This window comes from Ochotona princeps, chromosome 4, assembly GCF_030435755.1.
Source record: "Ochotona princeps isolate mOchPri1 chromosome 4, mOchPri1.hap1, whole genome shotgun sequence".
Taxonomy (NCBI): domain Eukaryota; kingdom Metazoa; phylum Chordata; class Mammalia; order Lagomorpha; family Ochotonidae; genus Ochotona; species Ochotona princeps.
Window position 1 is genome coordinate 49156719 of NC_080835.1, and position 27986 is coordinate 49184704.

Below are 27986 nucleotides of genomic sequence, written 5' to 3' on the forward strand. Positions count from 1 at the left end.
AAAGACCCTCACCTACATGTTTGGCTTCATTATATCTTGTATACTAAGTAATCTACATTTTAATACAGACAGCCAGGCTATTTTGACACTGACCATCACAATATCACACATGAAGAAGCATTCTTATAAAATGAGCCAGAGATAGCAAGGCTGGAAACTAAGCTAAGGCGTGGGAATGGAGCAGAAAACAAGGCACTCCCAACCTGAAGCCTCATTTCTAGGCTCTTAGCTGAGTCCTGAAGCTCTGTATTAAATTAAAAATGTTTCACTTTTCAGAGAGCTTCGTGTTTTTCAATTTATTCTAGCCTCCCCACCTGTGTGTGAAGTAGAGCTGACTTTTACAGAGGAATCATTAACATGTATAACACAGAGCCACTTGGCAGGCCCACTTTGGGCCTGGGGTATCTAAAGCTAAGACCCCAAGGATCCTTTTACTCTGAAGCTTTTCTCATTATTTTTTAAAATGAATGCCAGGTTGTTCTCATGAGAAACACTGCTTCTAGGACCCATCTTCTCCACTGGGATCACTGCACCGCCACCAGGACACATCTGCATCGTGATCCTTACAGTTTGGCTGAATGACTAAGCGTGGATTTCTAAGTGTCACAGCTTCCAGCAGCTTCTGAGTCTCCTCATCAAAGACCTCTTTGCACAACCTGGGAAGACAAAGGAACGTCTATTTTCTTGCACTCAGTTTTTCCAAAGCCCTCTACCTCCTTTTAAAATGTTGTCGGAAGGCAAACAAAAAATCATTCTGTGAAAGAAAAGAGCATTAACATGCTTAAGGAGTTGCAAACAGAGACACAGTGACCAGATAGGACAGCTGAAAGAATAAATTAGGACAGCTGAAGGAAATTTAAAAAGGAGAGAAAAATGATGTGAAAAAATTCACATGAAGAAGCATTCTTCTTCAGGAGTATTTTTGCACCTGTGTGTACACACACACCAGCAAAACACTGAAACATGGTAACAGCTAACACATTCCATGTTTTTATTACTATGCTAGATTCTAAGTACTTGTCCTATGTTGACTGAATGATTGTCACAACAGTCCTGCATATAGATATTTTCATTTTTTGTATCTTACAGAAAAAAAAAAACAAATCACAGAAATTAGGAAGCTAGCCTAAATTCAACATTTAGGGAGCAGGTGTGGTGGTACAATAGGTTGAGCTACTGCTTGGGATGCCTGCATCCGAAAGTGTAGTGCCTGGGATTGTGTCCTGCCTTATTTGTGATCCAGCTTCTTGCTAAAGCATCCAAGAGGCAGCAGGTGATGGTTCAAGCAGTTGGATTCCTGTCACTCGTGGGGGACACCTGGATGGAGGTCCTGGTTTCTGCCTGACTCAGGCTTCACTGTTGCAGGCATCTGAGGGGTGAACTGGTAAATGAAGGATCTCTAACTTTCAAATAAATAAAAATAAGTAAATTCTAAAAACATACAATTTGCTAAGACCACACATGCTTCTGTAGTGCCAGAATTCAAAAACTCAGATAATGTGGCACCAGAATGTTTAACTCATAAAATTATATCATCTCTCTCAAAATTCAGCATATTATGCGAGAAAAACAAGTGCCAGGAAATACTAAACAATACATAATCTGGTTGGTTCTGTGGCCTGTAATAAATGAGTGGCTCCTAACAGGAAATTTTCCCTTTCAGAAGCTAAAGAAAACTTACCCAAGAACTTGTAGTTTACATATTGCAGACCTCAGGACTTCACTTAACTTCTTAATCCCTTCATACCCTAAAGCATTCTGAGTCAGATTCATTATTTTCAGCTTCTGGTTGCCAATGAGAGTAGAGACAAGAGCGTCACAAGACAGAGCGGTCAAACTACAGCACTCCAACCTATGGGGAACAGACAAGCGAGAACTCCGATTCTGCTGCATTACAGAGAACAAGCACGCTGCTGGAATGGAGGCTAATATCAGACATTCAGAAAATGAGCATCGTTAGGATAAATTTGAGACTGCAAGTATGCATAATATTCAGTGTCACTAGATATTTACAGACAGAACATCTCCTTCCCCAAATAATGAATGAATTACAAGTTGATACTGGTTCAAAGAATAAATAAATGTACAAGCACACTACAATATGCTGTAAAGCAGCTGAATTCTGTAACAAAGTGTAACTAGTAGATTAAAAATTTTTACAATAAATTTTGGGTGTGGATAAACAGTATTGTAGAAAAAGACTGATTCATTCTAAATAAATCCCTATAGAAACAAAAACACACAACGCACACATATACACGTGTAGCCTCTGGAACAATCTCAGTATCTAATTGAAAACAGCTGGATGGAGTTATGGTCTTTTTGGAATGAATCTAAGCAAGGCAATAAGGAATTTCGCGTTTCAATCTTTAAAAAAAAAAGACACAAGCTATACAAATATTGTCCAAAATTAGGATTCACAGAAGACAGTCATGAGGAATGTATCGAAACATGTAAAATTTCAGTCATTAATAGTCTCAAATACAGAAAACAAAAACTAAATTACCAGACAGAACTCTAGAAGTATAATATTTAACATTTTTTCACAGTAATTATTTTGCAAAATTACCTCTAACATATAATTTGACAAAAAACTTAACAGCCAACTGAAATAGAATATTGCCACCAACAACTTTTCATGTTCAAGTACACTGTGGAACTTACGCAAATATGGGGCCATTAAGCAAATGTCATCAAATTTCAAAGACTAAAATCACACACAGTATGTTCTCAGGCATAAAGCTAGAAATTAAATATTCCAAAAAACAAGAATGCCCTCTTAGTTTTAGAATTAAGAGGTAATTTTTTTTAAAAGATCTACTTATATTTATTGTAAAGTCAGATATACAGAGAAGAGGGAGGACAGATAGGAATATTTTCTGTCCGATGATTCACTCCCCAAGTGGCCGCAACGGCTGGAGCTGAGCCGATCCAAAGCCAAGAGCCAGGAGCTTCCTCCAGGTCTCCTATGCATGGGTGCAGGGTCCCCAGACTTTGGGCCATTCTCTACTGCTTTCCCAGGCCACAAGCAGGAAGGCTGGATGGGAAGCAGGGCTACCAGGGTTGGAACCTGCACTCATATGGGATCCTGGCACATACAAGGCTAGGACTTTATCCGCTAGGCTACTGTGCCCGGCCCAAAGGATAAATCATAAAATGACCCAGGGAAATGGGAATTAAGAAAATTAAGGAAAGTAGCAGGAATTAAGGAAAGAGATTCTTAAAGTATTTTAGACTGAAAATAAAATGCATAAATAGTAAAACTTGTACAATGTGGATTTGGAGGGAATTGAGAGTAACTATGTTGGGAAAGAATGGAGATAGATATGATCTAAGCATTGAAAAAGATTTCATAAAAACTGTCAAAACAAACCTAAGGGGCCTGGAGCGGCAGCCTAGCAGCAAAAGTCCTTGCCTTGCATGCAGTGGGATCCCATACAAGCACTGTTTCTATTCCCGGTGGCCCCACTTCCCATTCAGCTCCCTGCTTGTGGCCTGGGAAAGGAGTCAAGGACAGCCCAAAGCTTTGGGATCCTGCATCCACATGGGACACCTGGAGGAGGCTCCTAGCCCCTGGCTTCAAACCAGCTCAGTTCCGGCTGTTGCGGTCACTTGGGGAGTGAATCATCGGACAGAAGATCTTCCTCTCTGTGTCTCCTCCCTGTGTATCTGACTTTCCAATAAAAACAAAATCTTCAAAAAAATCCCTAAGTACAAGAAATAAATTCAGAAAAATTTTATAATCTACATAGATGATTAATGTCATGTTCCTTGAGGAAAAAAAAAAAGATCCACATTGCCAACATCAAGAAGGAGAAATGAAACATCACTACAAATGATTCAACAGGTAAGCAGATAATAAAATATTAGGCCTTTGGCAATATGTTCTAGTTATATGAACAGATAAAATATTACTTACCAAAACTACCCAATATGAGAAAACCTAAAGTTAATTTTTAAAAAACTTAACAGATTTTACAAATCTTAATGAAGAAATAGTTTTAGGAAACAAACAAACAAAAAACAACCCACCCCTCATTTTGTGAAAACAATTTTGGTACAAAAATTTGTATATATACAAGGAAATGAAGTCTTTATTATTAACAAGGATGACTATGTATTCATATAATGTATCGAAAAGTAAATCAATTAATGTATATGAAATATGACAGTGTCAGCCCCAAAACAAGACTGATATAAGTCAATATTATTTACTATTTAATTTTATTCTGTCTCTGTACAATACTTTAGATATACTATCCATCAATAGCTACCATTTTCCAAATGGAAAATATGAACTCACCCAAGCTTCTGAATGTTACACTTTCGATGTCTTAAAGCGACACACAGAATTTTCACTCCGCTATCCTGTAAGTCGTTGTAACCAAGTTCCAGGCTCCCAACGTTCGGGTTGTTTGAAATTGCAGAAGCCAGATCCAGACAACAAGCACTGGTGAGACGACAGGCCGTCAACCTACAGGACACACAGAGAAACGTTAAGTCCATCAAGTCACGGGCATCAGCTTCCTCTCGCAAGATGCCCAGGTGGTTCAACTCTTTTCTGACTCAGTAAATCCACCATTCAGTACACACCTGGGCAGATATAACATTACCACTAGAAACAAATGAGACTTTTTTTTTTTTTTTTTTTTTTAAACTAAGCAGAGAGGGACACAGACTACCCTCTCTTAGCTGATTCATGGCCAGATGCCTACAGAGATTGGAACTGGGTTAGACTAGAGCTGGGATCTGGGAATTTAATCCATGTCTTCTACAATTTGAGCCATTACTGCTACTTCTTTAGGTCCACGTTAGCAGGAAGCTGGCTGTGGGTTGAAGCCCGGAGTCAGACTTAAGCACTCTGATAGGAGTTTCAGATCTTGTAACCATTAACCAAGATGCCTATCCTAGATGGACATTTTATTTCCAATTTCAGAAATTTACTATTATTTATACAGTTAAGGAATAGGTCATACACATTTATATTAGAAGCTAATATATCTAATAAAAAAGATTTTAATTCAATGGATGTCACTACTGCCAAGGAAACCTTAGCCCCTGTCTGTCTTAAAACAATTATTGTCATGTTAATCACTGCTTTCTATTAATTCCTCAAATAACTTAGATGGTCACGTTTTCCAGTTAATACTCTCCAAACTTTTATTTTTGTTTATGTATCTGAAAGATATCAATCAAGGGGCCAGTAGACAGAGATCCACCATCCATCAGCTGGTTCATGCCCCATGCAGCAGTCAGGGCTGTACCAGACAGAAGCCAAAGCTTCGTCCATGTCTGCCATGTGGGTGCAAGGCCAAAAGACTTGGGCCATGTTCCACTGCTTTCCCAGGTACATTGGAAAGCTGGACAGGACATGGATGAGCAAGGACTAGAAATGGTACCCATATGGGATGCCAGTATCATAGGCATAAACTTTACCTACTATGCCACATTGCCAGCCTCTTGAGAGAAGTTTAAGGTCCCTATTTATTATGTGAGATGAGAAACTTCACAAGGATGCCAGTTCAAGTCCTGGCTGTTCCAGTTCTGATCCTGGTTCCTGATAATGAACTGATAATGAATTGAGAAAGCAGTAGAGGATGAACAAAACATTCGAGCACCTGCATCCACACTGAAGACTAAGATGAAGCTCCTGGCTTTGGCCTAGCGCTGCTCTGGCTGGTGCAGCTATTTGGGGAGTGAACCAGCAGATGAAAGATCTCTCTGTAGCTCTGACTTTTGAATAAATATACATTTTCAAAAATGAATATGAAGTTTATGCAGGACTCCATAGATACCTATTCTTTCCGTTTTTACAACAGTTCTGAAATAAAAAAAGAAACAAAAAAAAAAATAAACCACCCTAGGCATCGGGCTCAGAGTCTTTCAGATGATTTTTCTTCCAGGTGGGCATTCAAGGCATATTTACAATGCTGCCTCAATCTTGCTCTTTCCATACATTGTCTTCACCATAGTCTTTTTACCACTCACATGATTTCTCTCCAACTACAACTCATCTGCCGCTTTGCTCCTTCTAGTGTTTGTTCGTTCATCCTCATCATCCTTCAAACATGAAGTACTTCAGTCTCTTTTATGCAACCCCACTCTTTGGAATTTTTCCCATATCCTTATAATATAGGGAATATACTGTAATTGGCTGCATATTTATTTTCTCTCGACCGACAACATGTGTTTTAGAAAATCTGTAGACTTAACATTCGTGCCATCTAGTGTCTTCAGTATCTACCTTGTATTATGCTTGAAAAAATGGTAAAATTGCACAGAAGCTATGAAGGTAGCTAAGAAAGCACAATTTTTTCTTAATGTTTACAGCAATGCTAAAGAAAGAAGGTGAGCTGAGCAAAGACCTTGAGTATTTAGGTCACTTAGAAATTTTACTTTTTATCATGTAGCTAAATAATTCCCATGGGAGAAATAAAAGGGAAATCAAAACATTCCTGAACGTGACGAGGATGACAGCCCAACATATCAAAACTTACATGTGTCCCCTTGATCTTCTATAACTCAGAGTACAAAAACGTTATGTGTTAGTGAAATCAACATTTTGGATTTGATTTTTGCTTATAGCCTATGTCTGTATACTCTTGAGGAACAATGATTTCTTCTACTTGCTATTAGTTGAATTCTTTAAATGGAGAGTTTAGTCTATGATTATGAAGTTAACTGAAAGTATGTCATTGTAGAAATTTTAAGAAGACAAATGAGGAAGAAGGGTGGGAACACAAGAAGGATAATAGGGTGCCCCTAGATCTGTATAACAAAATATATAGCATTTTTCATTTATATAGATAAAATAATAAAAAAGAAATTTTATCTCTGAGTTGAAATGGAGGCTCTGGATTTAGTAATGTCCTTTAAGTAAAACTTAGTCTTCCAGATGGGGAACAATCAAGGAAATTGCATAGAATCAGAACTTCACATCATACACATTTCCATAACGAACATAGCTGCTTATTGGCCTTGAGGGTTCGGTCACCTTAGTGTTTGCATATGTCACAATAAACTGCTAAACTTGTTTGGTCTTGTGGTTAGTAGGAGTCAGTTCAAAGAAAACACTTCTGGGTATACTAAGTAATTTAACTATTGTTAAAAAAATCCGGGGGGTCAGAAGCTTACTAATTCATTCAAGGCCTTCGTCTTATGGGGGCCCTGATGGCAAGTAAGCTGAGACTACTGCAACATGTTTGTCTAACTTCATGCTAGCAACAATACTATCATTAAAATGCCCAATAAGATAGCTCAAAATAAGTTCAAATGTGTTTCTGAATAACCACTGAAAAGGAAACCCTAAAGCCACAACTATACAATTACATATATACAATGAGGGAACATAATAGGAATAAGAGGTTGCTATTTAGGCAGGGGCAGTGGCACATAAAGCTGCTGCCTTTGATGTTGGTATCTCTCATGGGGTATGGTTCATGTTCCAGCTGCTGCACTTCAACCCAGCTCCCTGCTAATGGTCAGGAAAAAGCAGAAGATAGCCCAAGTGCTGGGCCTCTACCATTCATAATGGAAAACCAGATGAACCACCTGTCTTTGATCTGTTCAGGCCTAACTGTTTTGGCCATTGGGGAGTGAAACAGCAGATGGAGGATCTGGCTTTCAAATAAATCTTTTTTAAAAAAATGGATTTCATGATATTTGTAAAAGCCTACTTGCTTTTTGAGATTTGGCCTAATTACAGTAAATCTAAACGTGAAAGATAAGCCAGTAGAGTGTAATCCCAGCTTCGTGGATGTTAAAGCATAGGGTCGATTCACCATGGATAATAACCACAATTCAGCTTGATACCTCTGTCCTCCTTCCCCAAGGGAAGTTGACTATAATGGATATAATAATGCTTTTAATTGCTGATTGAAAAAAATTATGGGAGGGGACAGAATGAAAGACAGAGATATATAGATTCAGGGAAGAAAGGAGGGAGGGAGAGAGGGAGACAGGGAAAGAGGTAGAGGGAATGAATGAATAAAACAAAATGAACTCTACTGTCTTCTGTTTCACTTTCAAAATGCCCACAATAACTAGGGCTGGGCCAGGACTAAGCATGAACGAAGAATTCATTCTGAATTTCCCACACAGATGACAAGGACTCAAGTATTTAAGTTATCAACTGCTGCTTCCCCAGGTACACATTAGTATAACATTGGTATGCAAAGTGGAGCTGGGATTCAAACCCAGGCACTGCAGCACAGGATGGTGCCAGAAGCAGTGGTTTAACAACTGTGCTTTCCCCATACAGTATTTCTTCAAACCTGAGTAAAAAACGTCACCAGTTTGTCTCGGGCAGAATGAGAAAGAGTATATGGAAGATAAATATTCCTTTCTCAGACAGATACTTATTTCTCAGTCTGTCTTTTCATATCTCCCCTATCCCCACGAACACTATAGCTGGAGTCCCAGAAAAGTCAAGGCAAAGGAAACCTACCCCACGGCCTGAAGATTGCAGCTTGGACGTCGAAAGACATCACACAGAAGCTTTGCTCCTTCATCTTGCAGGTTGTTTAATCCCAGGTCCAGATGTCTCAGGCTCTTGTTGTGCATAAGCGAAGCAGAGAGATATCCGCTGCTAGCTGAAGTGAAATGACACTGGTTGAGCCTATAAGGGAGACAATGTCAGGAGATGGAGTCATTGCTCTACCACCCAGAGACCTCTACATGTAAAAAGGTTTCAGATTCTCACTTCCTATCTACCTAACATCCCACCTCAGACCACGCACCATCACCGCTTGTCTCTTACTTGGGAAGCAGGCTTACCCCACTTTGGGCTATAAGAGGAATTCATGTTCTTCATAAAATGTTACTTTTTTACATTGCACAAAAACAGCAGAATCTTTTGGATGTAGCTGCATGGAACAGCTAAGGAGACAGATGGAGCACAACAGCTATAATCCTAATAAATCATGCAGTCTCTTCATGAAAATGGCATTTTTAATCAGTAAGGAAAATAAATATCAGTAATTTTTTATATAGCAGATCTTAAATAAGGGAAGGAAGAAGTTCAAGCCTTACAACTACATTTGGAAAATCTGACATGTAAATATTAAAATTAAACCAAATGGAGTATAAGATGATGTACTTTTTATAAATAAAAATGTTTAATTATCTTAAAACAGTTAATCAATTTAACTAGGTTTCTAAAATGCAGGACCTTTAACTGCTGGGAATATAAATAACTTATTATGGAAGGTAATTTAACCACATCTGACAAAAATTTTGGTTTGTATTTAAGAAATCATCTGATAAAAATGAACATATTGATTCCACTGAGATCCAGCCATTTAATGGAAGCCATATTTGTGTTTGAATGGTTGTTACTAGTATCATTTTCTTCATTATCATTGATGGTGATAGCAGGGAAGAAGCAAGTGACAGAATATGTTCCTAACATGTTCTCACTTTAAATACACTTCCACAACATACCAGAAAAATGAAAACTAGTCATCACTTACACAAGGCTCTGTAGAGTACACTGTGGGTGTGCCAAGGCATCACTCATAAATTTTACTCCACCATCTCCTAACATATTATCTGCCAAACATAGATGTGTCAGGCTTTGATTGCCGACAATAGCCAAAGAAAGATCCTCACAACCAACTTCCGTGAGGCCACAGCTTTCTAAACTAAAAGAGAAACACATGTGAGGGATCTGTCAATTCCCTTAACAACTTAGTCTCTTTTTCCTGGAGACATTAGTTGGTGCCCAAGCCTTATATAATATACCTATAAATAATATAATAAAATAATATACCTATAAATAAACCAATACTAAGGAGCCAACCTCAGCAGATTTACTTGCTTTACATAAATTTCATGGCCACTGTAGACAAGGTCTAAAACACAGAAGAGAGATGCCTACACAAGATGTCTTTCAGTTGAGTCCATTTAGCTGCAAATTGTAGAATTTCTTATTTTAGCAGAATCAAATTTTATTGTGTAGATATACACAATAAAACATTTTCTCAGCACATTCATCTTCTGAGAGGTACATTGGTTGATTACAAACTTTGGTTACTGTGAACAGTGCTGCTATAAGCATGGTGGTGCAGGTATCTTTAATTCATTCAATTATTTATAGCCATTGTCTGCATTCCCATTAAGTTAGTTTTAATTTAAAAGCAAAAAACAACAACAACAAAGTTTAAGCCTCTTACTGCAATGTAAATTACGAAAGCCAAGTAAAAGAGGAAGGGAAATGAAGGGAGACCAGAGGCATACATTTGGAAGTCACACAGAATTAGAGCGCATGCCAGTCAAGACCCAGGCAGTCTTCCCCAGTTCCTAAGTAAGCTATACAGAACTGAACAAAACAACTTACGACAGTCTCTCTAGACGACACTTTGGATGGCTTAAGGCCTCACACAAAAGCTTTACTCCGTCATCTAACAAATTATTGGTTGACAGATTCAGAATGATCAGATTCTGGTTACTGATGAGAGCCTTGGATATATTCAGGCAACAAACTGCAGTTAGGTCACAACATTCTAACCTGGGAAAAACAATGTACAGAAATGATCATTCCTCAGAAAAGAACAACCACCACGCAGTCACTGGAGCTTCCTGAAAAACCAGCTGATCTATGTAGGGAAGGGAGGGAAGGAAGGAGGGAAGTGGGGGAAAGAGAGGGAGAAAGAGAGAAAGAGAGAAAGAGAAAGACATATTCATTCATATTCTATCTGCTGACTCAATCCCCAAAGAGCCAGAGTGGGCTGGTCCAGAGCCAGGAATTTCTTTTGGGTTTCCCACTTGGGTTTAGGAGCCCAAGCAATTGAGCCACTTTTAGCTACGTTCCCAGGTGCATTAGAAGGATGCTGAATCAGATGTGGACCAGCCACGACTTGAACCAGTGCCAGGAGGGGATACTGGTGCCACAGAAGATGACTATACCTGCCATGCTACAGCACCAGTCCTATCCCAATTTCTTAGTATTACAGATATATTGAAAAGACATTTGTCAATTCTGAAAGACTAATGGCACTGTGACATTAAAAAAAAAAGATGTAAGTCCTATTTTCCATTCTTTTGGAGTTTGGAGGTTTTGTCTCATATAATATAGAACATTAGTCACTGGTTATTAAACCAATAAGGCAGGTGAGAGCTGAGGATTATGGCTCCAAAATATGAGCCATCAATAGACAGACACATTAGTTTATATGTTACATTTAGGTCCTTCTGGGAAACTTATGCAATTCTTCTCAAAAATGTCTTAAAATTAGGCCCTTGGCTGGAAATCCCTGAAGTCTCTTAAAAAGTACATAAACTGTTATTCCTATTGTTGCCCATACGGATTCCTGGCTGTGACTCTAACCAGCCATCGTTGTGTGTAAGTCCTTATGATGGTCCTACACATGCAGCCAACTCAGAGGACGGCACTCTCACTGGATCTACCAAGAATAAGTTCTTGGTTTGAGAAGAGGTCTAGAGTAGAACCTTATCTAATGTAAGATGCTAGAGCTTTGTTTATGAGCTGAGTTCCAATGGGGTAAGTTCTCGTGTGCTGCCAGCTAAGTTCAGGTAACTGCCATCACCTGAGCAAACTGATATTCCTCCATGAGGAGGAACTGCTGAGGAGGGGTGAGCTTGCCAGTGGCTCAGAACAGCAAAGCAAATGGAATTTTCTCTTCTGAAAATGCCTGCTGTGAAATTTCCAGATGGTCCAATAATTTCACAATTTATTTTGAGCATTGGATTATTTTTCCAGCACGAGCTAGAAATTGAGAGAAATGTCTGAAGCACTATGGTTGCAGAAGCTGTCTTGCTGCCTAACATTCAGTGTGAATGCACCATAGGTGATAAAGCAATAGTTTGTTAAAGAGCCTCTGCATTAGGACAGCCTTCCTGGGCTGGCTGGGTTGTAAATCAAGCAGACTCATTAGAGAAATAATTTCTGTAATAATGTGAGATTGAAAACATAGCTGCATGCCTTCTCGATTTTACCACAGAAAAAACAAAAAGACAGATTTTTGGATCACATAGGCCCTGTTTTCTCTAACAAGAATGAATGAATGAAAGTATTTCTGAATCTTTTGAACTTCTCTGGATAGGTTACATGATTATTGCTTTTATTAATATTTCAAAGCATATAAATGTAGAGATGGATATATAATTACAATGAGCCAACTAAATTTAGACCAGCATCTTTACTTTTTGGAATTTGGAGTTTTTTTAATGTATTTATTTGTACTGGAAAGGAAGATATACAGAGAGATGGACCCAGAGAAAGATCTTCCATCCACTGGTTCCCTCCCCAAGTGGTTGCAATGTCTGGAGCTGAGCCTATCCGAAGCCAGGGGCTTCTTCTGGGTGTCTCATGTGGGTGTAGGAACCCAAGACTTTAGGCCATCCTCTACTGCTTTCCCATGCCACAAGCGGGGAGCTGGATGGGAAGTGGAACAGCGGGGATCCCCAGCATGCAAGGAGAGGTTTTAGCCACTAGGCTATCATGCTGGGCCCTGGAAACTTCACATCTTACAACAAGTGAATACTACAAATTTTCATACAATCTGAATCCAATTTTGAGATACCATTGTTTTGCTGCAAACAGTGGTTATGCTATCCTTGATAACTTAAATAGTTTCCAAATTTATTGATTTTTAACCTTGGAGTAATGTAATTTTTAAAAATTAGCTGGAAATCTGTATCTTAAAGATTTCCAGAGAAGTTAGTTATCAAACAAAACAAATTACATTATTACTGATAAATTTGTTAGTAATTTGCTTTATTCTAATTGATAATAGGGGGCTGGCATGGTGGCTCACAGGCCAATACTCCTGACTTCATTGCCAGCATCCCATACGGTTGCCAGTTCTAGTTCTGACTGCTTCACTTCAGATCCAGCTCCGTGCTTATGAACTGGGAAAGCAGCAGAGGATGGCCTAACTGCTTGGGCTTCTGCATCCATGTGAGATCCAGAAGAAGCTCCTGATTCAGAATAGCTCAGCTCTTGTTGTTATGGCCACTTGGGGAGTAAACCAGCAGATGGAAGGTCTTTCTTTTTCCTGGTCTCTGTAAGTCTACCTTTCAAATAAACATAAACATATCTAATTAAGATAGTAAAATCAATGCAGGTGAGTATTGCTTATAAAAAATGCTTCTGAATGGAAATGTTTCTCATTTTGGACTTTCTCGGTTTCTAGAATATTTGCATATAGATAATGTAATATCTTGGGGAAGGAACCAATTCTAAGCAAGACATTCATTTACTTTTCATACATACTTTATACACTTCGCCTAAAGGTGACTTTAAATATTTAGCTGTGAAGTTCTGACTTATCACATGAGGTAGATGCAAAATTTTCTTCTTGTGGTATCATGTCAGCACTTCAAAAGTTTCACATTTTAGAACATTTGGAATTTTCAGATTAGGGCTTTTCATATTATGTCCTATATTATTTTTGTCCATAAAGCTATGCAGATACATATTTTAAGGTTTATCAGTGGACACAAGAATTCTTTTCAGTTGGAGATGACTGGTGGTTAGCTTTCTATTCAAACGGGCCTCTGCTGAATGCTGCCTTGTACGTTTGAAGTGGTTACTTCTCCAAAAGGTCTGTTCACATTTATCTTTGCTAATTATATACTTCATGATTATAAACAACTGTAATAATTGACAAGAGTTCTTTACTCTTGGAGAATCAAACATTTCTGCTGTCTCCCTACTGTATAATATTGCACTCTTGGGTATAACAAGTTAGGGCTCTGCCATTCCATATGGCACTGATTCAAGTCTCAGGTGTTCCACTTCCATTGTAGCTCCCTGCTTGTGTCTGAGAGTGCAGTTAAGGATGGCTCACCCATTTGGGAGACCCAGATGAAGGTCCTAGATCCCGTCTCCTGGCTTCAGATCAGCTCAGCTCCAGCTGCTGTGGCCATCCGAGGGGTGGACCAGCAGAGGGAAAAATCTCTCTCTGCCTCTAACTCTTCCAAAAGAAAATCTAATATACATATCTCTAATATACAAAAGAAAACCTAATACAGTAAAAAAAACTAATATTTACTGTAATTAATAATGTTGCAAAAGCTATGATAGAAACAGCTCTACTAATTGATCTAGACAGTTGGTTTTTTACTATAGTCTGTAACCAAATGGGTAGCTGTGTAATTCTCCATTGCTCCACTTCTGATCCAGCTCCCTGTTAATACATCCAGGTAATGCAGCAGCAGATGACCCAAGTGCTTAAGCCCCTACCACCCACACGGGAGATGAAAAGATTCTCCTTTAGTCTGGCCCAGTCTTGTCTGTCTGTGGAGTGAACCAATGACTGGAAGCTCTTGCCTGTCTCCTTGTAACTGCTTTTCAAAGAATTTTTCTTTTACACATCTCTTTCTTTACTCCCTACTTATCAGCTGTTTTTCACTGAAATATTTCAGTTATAGGAACCAGTGATGTACTTCTACCCTAGGATTCAGACCAAAGGTGAAGGTTCCAGTGTCCTAAAACATCTGATTCCACCTGGCCTGCTGATTCCTGCATTCAATCCATGTTCCAGAATTATCTTACTTTCTAAACCTAGTATAAACAAGGGAATTCAAACTTATAAAAGCTGGTTAGACTTAAACAATTGTCAACAGTAACAGAATTCATGTTTTCAAAAAAAGAACTTCTTTCGGATTTCACTTGTTTTTCCTAAAATTAGTCATAATCTGATTCTATAAAATGCTTCCCTAAAATTGGCCCTTCATATCAATGTAAATAATGGATCCCCTGAATAGAATCTGGGAATTAGAAAAAAAATTTAAGGTAAAACCTACAATCATTGTTTTTGTTTTCAGGCACACCTGCATATCATTTGCAAATAAGGTATGTCATAAAAGCTGTCTAAATGTGAAAATGAAATATTGCTAATCTCAGAATCAGCTGGAAGCACAACACTAAAATCAGTAGTATGTGATAGCTAGCCATGATGCCAACAATTGACAGAAGTCATGTTACTCTCAACCTCCTTGGCTGATTATATTTGTTATCAAAATTCAAACAAAACTGAATTTGCTCCAGTACTACCTTAGTTACCATTAGTGCATTCTTTTCTGTGAGAGCTCAAAAATATAATGAAGTATTTCTACAGTTAAGTATAAAAAATGATACACTGTCTGTAAATTCCAGGTCTGCTTTCATCCCCCTCTTCCCCACTGCTGTAGAAACTGGAGACTCAGTTTTCCACAGTGAAGTCTTCAGTGAGGGTATGGAAGGAATGAGAAGGCCTCTCAGAAGCATATTATCTTTATTCTGCTCATTTGGGATATGTCCCAAAAGCGGGTGTAAGCTAGCCCATTGAACACCAAGTTCAGGATGTTAGAATATGGACAAAAACAAACAAACAAAACCCCAAAACCAAAAAACCTGAAGACTTACCTCAGATTCTGTACTTTACAATTTGGGTGTTTCAAAGCTTCACATAGGGACTTCATTCCATTATCCCCTAAATCACTGCCTGTCAAATCCAGATGTGTCAGATTCTGACTTTGAGTCAGAAATTTTGAGATACCCCGACAACCATCAGGGAAGGAGACGAATTTCAACCTTCAACAGAAAAATATGCAGGAGGGATTACAAGATCGTTTCTGTCTCTGGTTAAAATAACTCCTTTATTCTGTATCTAATGCTGCATATTATATTTCATTATTTTACTTATCTTACTCTGGGTTTCTCATATTGGAAGTCAAGTCTTAAGTCTGAGTGTCAGGATACTACTTACATAAACAATTGGGTTTCATCTCTGACCTTCCATTTATAGACTGACAACTGAACGTCCAATTTATTTTGAGCTAAATGGGGAAAAAAGTTGCTAACAAAGGAGCCTTAGGCTCTTAATCCCAGCAGAGGGTAGTCATAGTTACCAGGTCCATTCCAGGTACTGAGACTGTATCATTAAATCACAACATTTAGACAATTTAGATAACCTGAAGAAAAATTTACAGCATCAACTAGCAAAACACTGTTTCATAATATGCCACATCATTTTCTAGAATTTGTTAGGTTATAGAAGCAGTCCAAAACAGATTCTGAAGTTAAATCAATATTTCATCCTATCCTCTATTTTCTAACTCAGTTGATATTTGAGATAACCTAATTCCCCCATAGTATTTGATAGCTCTCTACTGCCAGTTCATATTGTTCACTGTTCAAACTTCTCTTTAGCACATGCCCTATCCTTATTCCAGCGTGCCACTGTCAAGCACAAAGAATAAAATCAATCTTATCTATTGAGAGCACCAACTGTCCTCCTCTAGTAAGTGTACCAATGACATTCAGTAAAATGAGCAATCTCATTGCTAAGGAAAAGGGACTTGAACAAATAAGGCCACAGCACAGTATGGTGGCACACACTAACAACCTAATTTTAAAAAAGAGGAAGCTGCTTAATCCAAAAGGAGACACTGGTATTGTTAGGATTCAGTTTAATGACGCTAAGTGAAGGAATAATAGGTACGACATCTAAGGATGCGTATTTAATACATTCCAAGGAACTCTTCAACATTGCATATAATCCCAACTACCTTACTGCATCTATCTAAGAGACTAGAGCTGTTTTAGTTACTTGAAATATAAGGTCAATACTCATTAAAAATTCTTTCTTTGGAACTTTCTGTCCCTTCAAAAGCCCATCTATTTTCTGTGCCTTGGAAACAAGGATCTATCATTTGTTCAGTTCTGTTCATAATATTAAGCATCAACTGGATATTGGAAATATTGATGGGCACTCATTGCAATGGAAATCAGAGTCAGTTCCAGCTCTGCAAAGAGCCCGGGTACAAGGAAATGATACAGAAACAAGCAATTTTAAAAAGTAATAGAGTATCTGGAATCAAAGTAAAAGTAAAGACTGAACAGCAAATGTTAGGAAAGATGAGGAGTTAGGACTTAAACATGTTGCTGAGAGAACTATGAAAGTAAACAACCACTTAAAAAAGTTGCAAAATATTTCTACAAAGAATATACATCTATTAACCACCAATTATATGCCCAAGAGACAAAGACATATTATAAACGTAAAGACTTATCTGTTAGTACTACCATGAACGTAAATGGATTAACTTTTCAAGTCAAAATATTTAGATTGATTGGATGGATTAAAAAAAGAACAAAGACTTAACAATCAGCTGCCTGTAAGAAACTCACTTCACAAATAAAGACACTGAATAAATACTGAAGATGAAGAGCTAGAGATAGATACACCAGGAAAATGGAAACCAAAAATTAACAGGAGTACCTAGATACAGTCAGATGAAACAGATGTTAGCTAATACACTGTAAAAGAAAAAAAAGAGACAAGAATATTAGTATGTTGATGAAAGAACAGATTCATCAAGAAGATATAATAACCATAAACATACATGCATACAATTCAAGAACACCATATACATACATACATATAGCAAATATTATTAGAATTCAAAGAGAAACATTGCAATACAGTTCAGTCATCCAGACAGAATGTCAAAACATATGTCACAGTTGAACCACATTAACAAGCAAATGGACCCAAGACACATTTACAAAACATTTAGCCCAACTGCTACAGAACTGTCTCTGGAACAATCTAGGATTAATCATATACTGGGAGGCAAATCAATTAGCCCCTAAAAAAGTGAATTATAATATATATTCTCAGGCAAGAACAATAATAGGACTTTTGTAAGTCCATGGAAATTAAAACATGCTACTGAATAAGCAATGTGTCACTGAAGAAATTAAGAAATAGAAAATTTTCTTGAAATAAATGGAGACATAGTAAAACTTGTGGGATAGAGCAAAAGCACCAGTTGGAGGAACACTGAAAGTATTAAGTGCTTATATTTTTCTTAAAAGTATCAAATAAATTACCTAGGGATGCATCTTTAGGACTTAAGAAAACAAGAACAAACCAAAGAAAACCAAACCAGATTCAGCAGCAAATAATAAAAAGGATCAAAGCAGAAAGAAATGAAATTAAATGAAAACTACAGAACAAAATGGAAAACTATTTTTTGACGAGATAGACAAAATAGACAAACTTTTGGCCAGTGTAACAAAGCAATAAAGGAAAAAAAACCCCTCAAAAAATAGTAGATATGAAAAATGAGACATTACAACCAACACTAGTTATAAGACAACTATGAAGAACAGGCTAACAAAATAAAAAAACTTCAAAGAAATAGAAAAATCCCTAAAGGAATTTTGAGATTAAATCAAGAAGATAGAGGTATGTTTACATTTTCTCTAACAAAGACTGAAATAGTAATTAAAAATCGTCCATTGATGAGAAGTCTGGGATTTGGTGGGTTTATTACTGAAAATTCTACAAAATGTTTAAAGAGAAGCTAACTCTAGTATAACACAAAAACAGAAGGCCTGTGTGTATATGCATAGCTACAAAGATAGCTTTGTCAAATACTTTTTATATCTTTGTCAAACCAATGGTTAAGAATATTATACTACCATGTATGATTATTTAAAAGTTACAGGAATGCCCTGGCACGGTAACCTAGTGGCTAAAGTCCTTGCCCTGCATGCACTGGGATCCCATATGGGCACCAGTTCTAATCCCAGCAGCCCCACTTCCCATCCAGCTCCCTACTTGTGACCTGGGAAAGCAGTGGAGGATGGCCCAAAGCCTTGGGACTATGCACCCATGAGGGAGACCCAGAAAAAGCTCCTGACTTTGGCTCTGGCCATTGCAGGTCAGCAGTGAATCAGCAGACAGATCTCTGTTTTTCCTCCTCTCTATATATCTGACTTTCCAATAAAAAATAAATAAAAAATTATGGGGATGAAAGAATCGATCTGAATTATTTCTATGGATTAGAAAGTGATTCCACTGCATTGGATGGAGTGACAGGACTGAACAGAGAGGAATATGAAAGGAACTTATTGGAGGGAATGGAAACATTATTTGTCTTATTTAGGAGGGTGACATAAGTGTTTACCTTTGTTCAGAAGTGAGAAAGTGAATATTTAACGTTTCTATTTTACTGAATGTAATTATTTCATAAAATTAAAAGTTACTGAATATTCCACTGAAATCTGTTAATTTGCCTGCAATGTCAGCTCTGTGTTCTTGCTCATGTTTAAAAAATCTCTAAGTGGTCATGGCACAGTAACCTAGCAGCTAAAGTCCTTGCCCTGTGTCCACCAGGATCCGATATGGGCATGGGTTCGTGTCTACCCGGTGGCCCTGCTTCCCACCCAGCTCCCTGCTTGTGGCCTGGGAAAGCAGTCAGGCATGACCTTGGGACCTTGCACCTGTGTGGGAGACCCAGAACCTCCTGGCTTCTGGCTTCAGATCAGCTCAGCTCCAGCTGTTGTGACCACTTGGGGAGTGAATCAGTGGACTGAAGATCTTCCTCTCTGTATCTGAGTTTCCAATAAAAATAAGTAAAATCCTAAAAAATCTCAATAGAGCATCAAAATTCATGTCATCAGCTACAATGCAATCTTACGCCAAACAAGTCAGTTATGTTCCCATGTCTTTTCTATTGTTCATGTCTTTACAGTGTTTTGTGCAACATAACTGATTCCAAATAGTCATATGCTGTTTAAGGACGACATACACTCTTAGAACTGTATTGTTCAATTCTTTAATTGTTGAGCAAACATCTGGGTTACTTACACAAACTAAAGCAGCTGCAAAGTCATTAAATGATACAATCTTATGGACCATCATTATAAATGTAATCCAGGGAGAGGACAAGATGGCCAATCAGGGAAGGCAGGTGTAGCTGAGAGTACAGAGATCTCTGAGACAAAAACAGGTGGAGCAAAGAGACGGAAAAGGAGAATCACTGGGAAAGGTGACTGAAGCTCCCTGGAGTCCACTGGAGGGAAGCAGGAACCACACAGACAAGGAAAAACTACTAAACAAGGTTGTAGCTGGCAGATCAAGAAGGTGAGTGCAGGTGAGCTATGGGGAGGCACTGCAAACCACAGACAAAAGCCTAGTGAATTTTGAACCAGTACAAGAGGAACAGGCAGAGGTAGATTCCTAGCAAGTTTCCTCGAAGACACAGTGGAAAACAAAAAAGCCACAGGAGAAAATACGAGTGAAGGAAGGTGAAGCTGAGAAGAAATCCACAGGAGCTGATTGAATACCATATCCCACCCCACTACCAAGGCAGGTATGCCATTGGGAAACAAGGTATTGGTGAAAGAGAGTTTGGGTAGTGAACTATCTGAGGAAGAGACACACGGAACAAGGACTGAATCTACCCATACCTGAAGGGTCTGTGCCCTACTCCTCCTCCTGTCCCCCCACTACCCCGCAGAACAAATGCCAGGACCACCTAAGAGGGAGAAACAGGATAACTAGGGAGAAGAGAGAGTCTGGATCAGGAGCAACTGCATAAATCCCAATGTGAACTGCAGGGAAACCCCAGATGCAGTTATGTTGGCCAGTGCTAGGACCCAGACACCAAATGATATAGGAAGATGAGGACCCGCATATCTGCAGCTGCAAGTGCCTGGAGGCATACACAGCTGATCTACCAAGGTGGCTGAGAGGCTGTAGACAAGGCAAATTAGAGAGGAACTCTTCCCCAAGTGCTAGACACGTTCACAGCTGCAATGCCTGGGGCCACACACACCTGATGTGCCAATGTGACCAAGAGGCTGCAGACAAGAGTCAGAGAGGATCTCTCCCCAAGCAGGCACACAATGTGTGTCCTTATACCTCAACAGTCTCACTGATCGCAGACATCTCAGAAGACACCAGCAAAACACCAGAAACTGAAGGCCCACAGGGTGAAGCATAATACCATCAGGAACAAGAAAGCCCACAGATCCTAAGGCCATGGGGAAGGGTAACAGAAAAACAGGAAGCAATTCAAATGAGGAAACTAAGGCTTCCCTCAAAAATGAATAAAAATCATATCAACCTTAAAGCTGCAGGATAAAGAATGAGCATCTCCCAGACAGGGAATGAAAAGAAAAAAAATCATTATAAAAGTTTTCAGAGACAGTGAGAAATGATGGCAAGAATTTGAGAAATTTAAGGAATGTGTCACCAAAGAGATAGAATCTGTAACAGGTCCAAACTGAAATACTTGAGTTAAAGAATACAATAGAAAGTCTCAACAATAGAAAGAATGATGTAGAAGAAAATGTCAGAATCGAAAGATAACCAATTCGAGAACACACAATTAGACATATGGGAGAGAACCTGAATAAAGCCAAGAAATGTATCCAAGAACTGAATGACACTATCAAAAAATTGAGTATTAGATTTATAGGAATTACTGAAGGCATAGTAAGAGGCAGATTTGCAGGAAATAGTCAATGAAATTAAGAAACTTCCCAAACATTGGGAACAGAAGGGGAAGCCAAAAACAGGAAGGGCAGAGAACCCCAAACAGATTTGATCCAAAAATTTCCTCACCCAGACACTTCATTTTTAAGCTCTCCTCAACAAAACAAAGAATATTGAACTAAGCATGAAAAAGGGATAACATACAGGGAAAAGTTAGATTCATTGCTAACTTCACAGAAGCGACCCTTTAAGCAAGAAGAGAATGGAGTAACATTTTCTAGATCCTAAAACAGAAAATCTGTCAACCCAGAATAATATATCCAGCAAAGTTCTCAATTGTGTTTCAAAATAAAATATTTCCATAGTAAAAAGAAGTTAGAAGAATAATCCAATACTAAGTCAGTCCTAGAAATGCTACTGAAAAACACGCTGAATACAGGAAAAAAGGAATTGAACCACAAGCAACAATGGAAAAAGAGGAAATTCATCCCATTAAAGTAGTAATCAGAGTTCCCAAAACAAGAATGACAGGACCAAATTGCAATCTAACAGTATTAACTCTGAACACAAATGGCCTACACTTATCAAAAGACAAATTAACAGAAGAATCAAAAAGCAGGACTCATCTATTGCCTACAAGAGACACATCTAATCAATAAAGATACACAGAAGCTGAAAAGTGAAAGGATAGAAAACCTTCCATACCAATGTAAAGAAAAAAGAGCCCACGTAGCTATTCTATCAGACAAGACACATTCACCATGAAAAACACTGAAAGAGCTAAAGAGGGACACTATATAATGATAAGGGAGCCAGTCACCAAGAGGAAATAATAATAAATGAATATACACCAAATGCAAGAGCACCTAGGTATATGAAACAATTGACACACCTAAGGGGAGAGATAGATGCCATTACAATATTGGTGAAACCCTCCCCATTAATGTCAATAAACAAATTGATGAGACAGAAATTCAGTAAAGAAGCAACAGATCTCACACAGACAATAGAGCAAATGGAATAGACATATACACAACCTTGCATCCCACAGACACTGATTATACATTTTTTTCCAGCTGTATATGGAACCTTCTCTAAGATCGACCATATTATAGGTCACAAAACAAGCCTCAACAATTTGAGAACATTAAAATCATACCATGCATTTTCTCAGACCAAATGGAGTGACGCTAGAGATCAATAAATCAAAAATGCTCCCAGGAAACATGAAAATTCTGGTAAGCTAAATGACATGCTACTGAACAAATGCACAATGGGTTAAAAAAGAAATCAGAATTTAAAAAATTCCTTGAGACCAATAAAAAACACACCATTACAAAACCTGTCAGATGTTGCCAAGGTAGTGTTAAGAGGTAAATTGGTTGCAATAGGCACATACATTAGGAAACAAGAAAGACACCAGGTAAATAAGCTAACTATACACCTGAAGGAACTAGAAAAACAGCAAAAATAATCCTGACAGAAAAAAGAAATGATCAAAATAAATAAACCAGAGACCAAAAGAACAATACACAAAAATCAATTGAGTTGTTTCTTCAAGAAAATGAAACAATAGACAGCCCACTGGCCCAACTGACCAAAAAAAAAAAAAAAAAAAAAAAAAAAAAAAGAAAAAGCATAAGACAAGAATAGTATCAGAGATGAAAAGGGGACCATAACAGACACCTCAACCACACAGAGAACAATCAGAAATTACCACAAGCAATTATATGCCAACAAATCAGAAGACTTCCAAGAAATAGGTAGATTCCTGCACTCATACAATCTATCAAAGCTAAGTCATAAGGCAACAGAAAAGCAAAATAAACCTATAAACAAGACAGATTGAATCAATAATTAAATCCCTTCCAACAAAGAAAAGCCCAGGTCCAGAAGGCTTCACTGCTGAATTCTACAAAGCATTCCAATTTATATGCAGTCTGTTAATGATGGAAACATGATGTGACATGCAACTGTATTTACATACTACTGATTTCCCCTAGCAAGTATGAGTTGCACGTATAACAAAGAATCTGGATTAAATGCATAGTATTTTATCATGCCAGACTTACAGCAGCGTTTGCGGTTTACAGTTTGGGTGCCTAAGTCCTTGATAAAAAGTCTTCATTGCTAGTTTATCAAGTTTGCTTTTGCACAGGCTCAATTCTTTCAAGTGTTCATTTGTATGAAGCACAGAACAGAGATCTTCCCAGCAATGAGTAATGATTTCACCATCACTTTGCCTAAATATAGAAAGAAAAGATCAATGGGTGTGTTTCAGCTTAGATAACTCTGAGAATATTAAGTTGGATAAAACTGAGTGCATTTTGGAAATGGCAAGAGCATCCAGTGTACCCATAATGAATCTAAGTTTGCCTTATGCCACATTTCTCCTTAAGGACTGAAGCACTCATTTCCTCACTTGTGGGCAGTTTTGACAACTCACAACTCTGGGTCCACACCCCTGCTTTGTGTTGCCCTCAGGCCAAAAAAGCTATCTCAGACAAGTTTCTGGCCACCTCATTCAGGAGTTTAAATGTCCACCCTTATTGCCTCCAAGTGGGACAACTTGGAAGTTTTATCCCACTCTGACAGCTCAGCTAACTCTATTCTTCACTCCCCTACACGGCACTTCTGAGGAAATGACCAAACACACTCACCTTATTTCAGGTAGCCAACTTGAGCTTGACATCTTCTCAAATATCATAGAAACAGAGAATTTAATGGTTTGCAAATCTCGGCAGTGCTTGAGGCAAAACGAAGTCACAAACAAATGGATTTTTGCACAAATATTAACATCAATCTTTGGGAAATAGCTCATTGCCTGACATACAAATGCTTCATCTTGAGTCTCATATAGGTAGTGAAACAATTCCAGAAATCCGAGCTCTGATGGAGAATAATCACTCTTTCCTAATACTTCCATTGTCTGCAGTAACTCTTGTCTTACATCTAATGACAATTTACAATTTAAAGCTTTCTCCAGTTGTTTTATTCGTTCTTCATTCAAAAGGCCAAACAGAAAGCATTTCATCTGCATCAAATGTGAGTCCTTATCATTTTTGCTTTCAAACACCGACTTCAAATTTTCAAAAGAGTCAGCAGGATTATCCCTAGTTTCCCAACTATCCTTCAACATATAGAACATAGCTGCAAAAAACTCTTGAACATGCAGATGGGTGAACACATAGCAATTTTCAAGCTCTCTGTCCCTTTGAAGAATATTCATGTCCAGAAACATTGAGACATCATATTTGGTTAACCCATACTTTCTGAAATTTTCCCTGTAAAACACATATGTCATAGTCCATATTCCTTTAGCAGCCAAGTAGCACAGCCTCCCCAGTTGGTCCTGGTTGGGTAGATTAAACGAGCATCCATCTACTGATGTGAATAAGCCAGAGATGTAGCAGGTAAAAAGATCTGTGGGTGTTCGGCAGGTCATTGTGATATCGCCATCTTTTTTCATGATCTGTTTCAGACAGGTACAAGCAATCCAGCACACAAGGGGGGCTTGACACATGCTAAAAAGCATCTCATTGCTTCTTAGCAAATGGAATGCTTTCATACCCGAATTCTTGTCTTCAAAAAATCGACAAATATACTCCTTTCTTGCAAGCTCAGGCATTCCTGGCACCTCTACATAATGCTCATTCTTTAGCAAATGCTTTAGTTTTTTGGCATTTGTGAGTCTCAGTGTCAGCAATAAAGATGACTCAGGAAGCATCACTTTCCTTAGCAAACTACTCAGGAGGAACGACACTGGGTGCACCTGGCTCCAGTCATTACACAGAGCAAACTCAGGTTCCTCGAAGGCAAAGTTCAGTTCATCAAAACTATCAATAATAAAAAGGAGACTATTTGGCTGGGACAAGATCTTTTCAATGGGGTATTTTGTGCTGGGCCAGTCCTTTGATATCAGCTCAGCAAAGCTGCTTTCATTCAGCTGGTTCATCTCTCTCGCGTTGAGATAAAATACATAGGCAAACCTCTGCTGATAGAGATTGCCCTCAGCCCAATCCAACATTGCCTGTCTTGCCAACTGTGTTTTCCCAACTCCAGCAGCTCCATGAAGCACCACCGTCTTTGGCTGTTCACCAGTTTTGATATCCACATCAAACAAATGCTCCAACAATTTTTTTTCTTCTTGAGCAATTCTATAATGCAGAATTCCAAGATCCCCAAGAAAGGGGCTGTTATCCCATAGGAGGCTAAATTTTTCCTTGATTTGACTTCTGTATTCTGTTCTACTATCTAGGTTAGAAAACAGCAGGGAACAAAAACAGGCAATAAAAAACATGATCGAAACAAATTCTGTGAGTTCTAATGTTAAAAATATTAGATGCGGGGTTAGGAAGAAGTAACAATTAAGGTCAAATTCAAAGCTGGTTTAGATTTTAAAAGTTACACAAAGATTCCTACATGTTTAAAACTTGTATTAGAATCTAGAAAAAACCCAGAATTGGTAATGTATAAAATTAATTTGTGATGGAAAATAGGTTAGCCTTTATTTACCAGAAATACTTTCTCCAAGCACTTTTCTTTTTTTTTTTTTTTTTTTTAAAGATTTATTTTTTTATTTTTATTACAAAGTCAGATATACTGAGAGGAGGAGAGACAGAGAGGAAGTGGAGCTGCCGGGATTAGAACCAGCAGCCATATGGGATCAAGGCGAGGACCTTAGCCACTAGGCCACGTCGCTGAGCCCTCAAAAGCACTTTTCTTCTAAAACTAAAGGTATACGTGGAGAATAGTTAATATCCAGATTAAAAAAATAGATGCAAGAATTAATCACATTAACCAGGGAGGATCCCAAGATTATGCCTAAACTTAGATTAAGATAATCCACGCAAGTAAAAATGTAATAAAAGAGAACAAAAGCCCAGTGTCCATGTACAATGAAAACATAATTTCATTTTTATATGGCTAAACATGATTGCACATTAAGATTTCTACTTAGATGACGTTATGGAACCATCTTTTCATGTTGCTGTTAGCCCATATCAGAGTGCCTGCCTTTGAGCCTGGCTCTGTTCCCTTTTCCAGCTTCCTGCCCTCGGAGTCAGTAGGTGATGGCTCAAGCAGTTGGGTCCCTGCCACTCATGTAGGAGACCTGGACTGAGTTCCCATGTACTGGCTTACTGGTTTTTTCCTGGTTCACATTGGAATGTGATAGACATTTGACGAGTGAACAAGAAATCTTCCATTTACTGTCTCTTTGCTTTTCAAGCAAATATTAAGCATATAAATAATAAGCATATAAATGGTACTATCTCAGGGAAACCTCCTCAGAACCCCAATGTGACAAGAGTTCTCCCTCTGAAGTACAAATAATACACAGTATATTTTTCATTCACAGGATATATCACAACCTGTAATCACTTTACATATTTACTATTGAAAGAAATGTATTTGGAGGGGTGTATCAGTATTTCCTCATATGACAGGAGACAGAAATGGAGCACTGTTTCATAAAACTGAAGTCTGTCTTCAAAGAGCAGCAGTCAACACACTGTGGTGTTGGTTCACACAGGAAGAGGAGAATTAATCATTTCTGTACTTAGTTTATTATTTTATCCTTATAATATTTTACAAAGTATTAGAAATTATTTTTTTCACAAACTACCCAGAGCAAAGAAATAATTAGCTACATTAATGTAAATATCTATGCCTGGGGAAATAGCCATTAGATCTGAGAAAAAAATAAAACTTAATTACACCTCACTCTGCAAAAATTGTTACATTTAGTCATAAGGTCACAGTGAAGAAATTATTCTCAAGGTCATTCAAGACAGTAAATAATTTTAATTTATTGCTGGTTGGAATGAAATGCAGTCTTAGTCATTTGTTGAATGAGATCGTTTGAATCCAGTATAGCTAAGTTAAAAGCTATATCTGGAAACAGTTTTTCTTCTACTAACTAGAACTCAACAATGTAAAATTGAAAACAAAGTACAGAAAATGGCAATGTATTGAACTAAAAATGAAATGGCCTGGTTTTAGAAATTGGATTTTATTTGGACTGACTGGTCTGAACTCCTGAACTTTTATTACGGCACTGTCTCTAAAAGAAAAGAACAGATTAAACAAATCCAGAGGTTCCTAAAAATCCAGAAACTCTTTAGTCCACAAGATACAAATGTGCACACTGCTTTGTGTCCATCAGACTAACAGCTTTTGACTATGTATTTCCAAATATTCTCCCTTGAGGCCCTGAGTTATAAGGGCTTCGATTCTGCTTCTGGCCAGACAGTCTTGTTGACTCTTTCTGAATGAAACTGAAAGGAAAAGGTGGGGTATTAGAAGAATTTTTCAGTTGCTTCTCAGCCTTTTGACTAAAATCAAGTGTAGAAGAATTCTTCAAAAATCCATCCTCCTCCCAAATCTGGAGGAAAAAAAGCCTATCTACTCACCCAGCACCAGGTCCTGATCACTGTGTATCTCTTTATCCTCAACATCTTCCGGTTCCATAGTCTTCGCTGAACCTGCAAGAGAAGCACAAGCCTTACTAACTTTGGTGACGGTCCTAACAGGGTCCAGCATTCTCCTCAGTGGTCCAATTCCATAACTACCTTGGTTTAGGAAAGCTCGCCCCAGCAGCACCTCAGACTCCATCAGCTAAGCTGAAGGAAGTGATGTGCTATTAGTAGTGCTTACACAGGAGATTGCTTATTGTGCCCCTTACCCATGTTTAATGTAAGCCTGTTTCCTTGTCTATGCCAACTTCTCAGTAATATGGTGAAGCTC

General features: G+C 38.2%; 1 protein-coding gene across 4 annotated transcripts in view; it reads right to left on the reverse strand.

The window, feature by feature from the left end:
• Positions 1–371: 371 nt before the first annotated feature.
• NLRP14 (NLR family pyrin domain containing 14) overlaps positions 372–27986 on the reverse strand; it is a 54568-nt gene continuing 26953 nt past the window's right edge. For all 4 annotated transcript variants that reach the window (XM_058663454.1, XM_058663455.1, XM_058663456.1 and 1 more), the window contains 10 exons: positions 27653–27724; positions 23900–25493; positions 23312–23482; positions 15371–15538; positions 10337–10507; positions 9471–9641; positions 8447–8617; positions 4304–4474; positions 1682–1852; positions 372–656 (listed from right to left, as the gene is read on the reverse strand). In XM_058663454.1, coding sequence (XP_058519437.1) covers positions 500–656; positions 1682–1852; positions 4304–4474; positions 8447–8617; positions 9471–9641; positions 10337–10507; positions 15371–15538; positions 23312–23482; positions 23900–25493; positions 27653–27724 — 3017 coding nt within the window. In that variant the 3' untranslated portion in view covers positions 372–499. The remainder of the gene's footprint in view (positions 657–1681; positions 1853–4303; positions 4475–8446; positions 8618–9470; positions 9642–10336; positions 10508–15370; positions 15539–23311; positions 23483–23899; positions 25494–27652; positions 27725–27986) is intronic.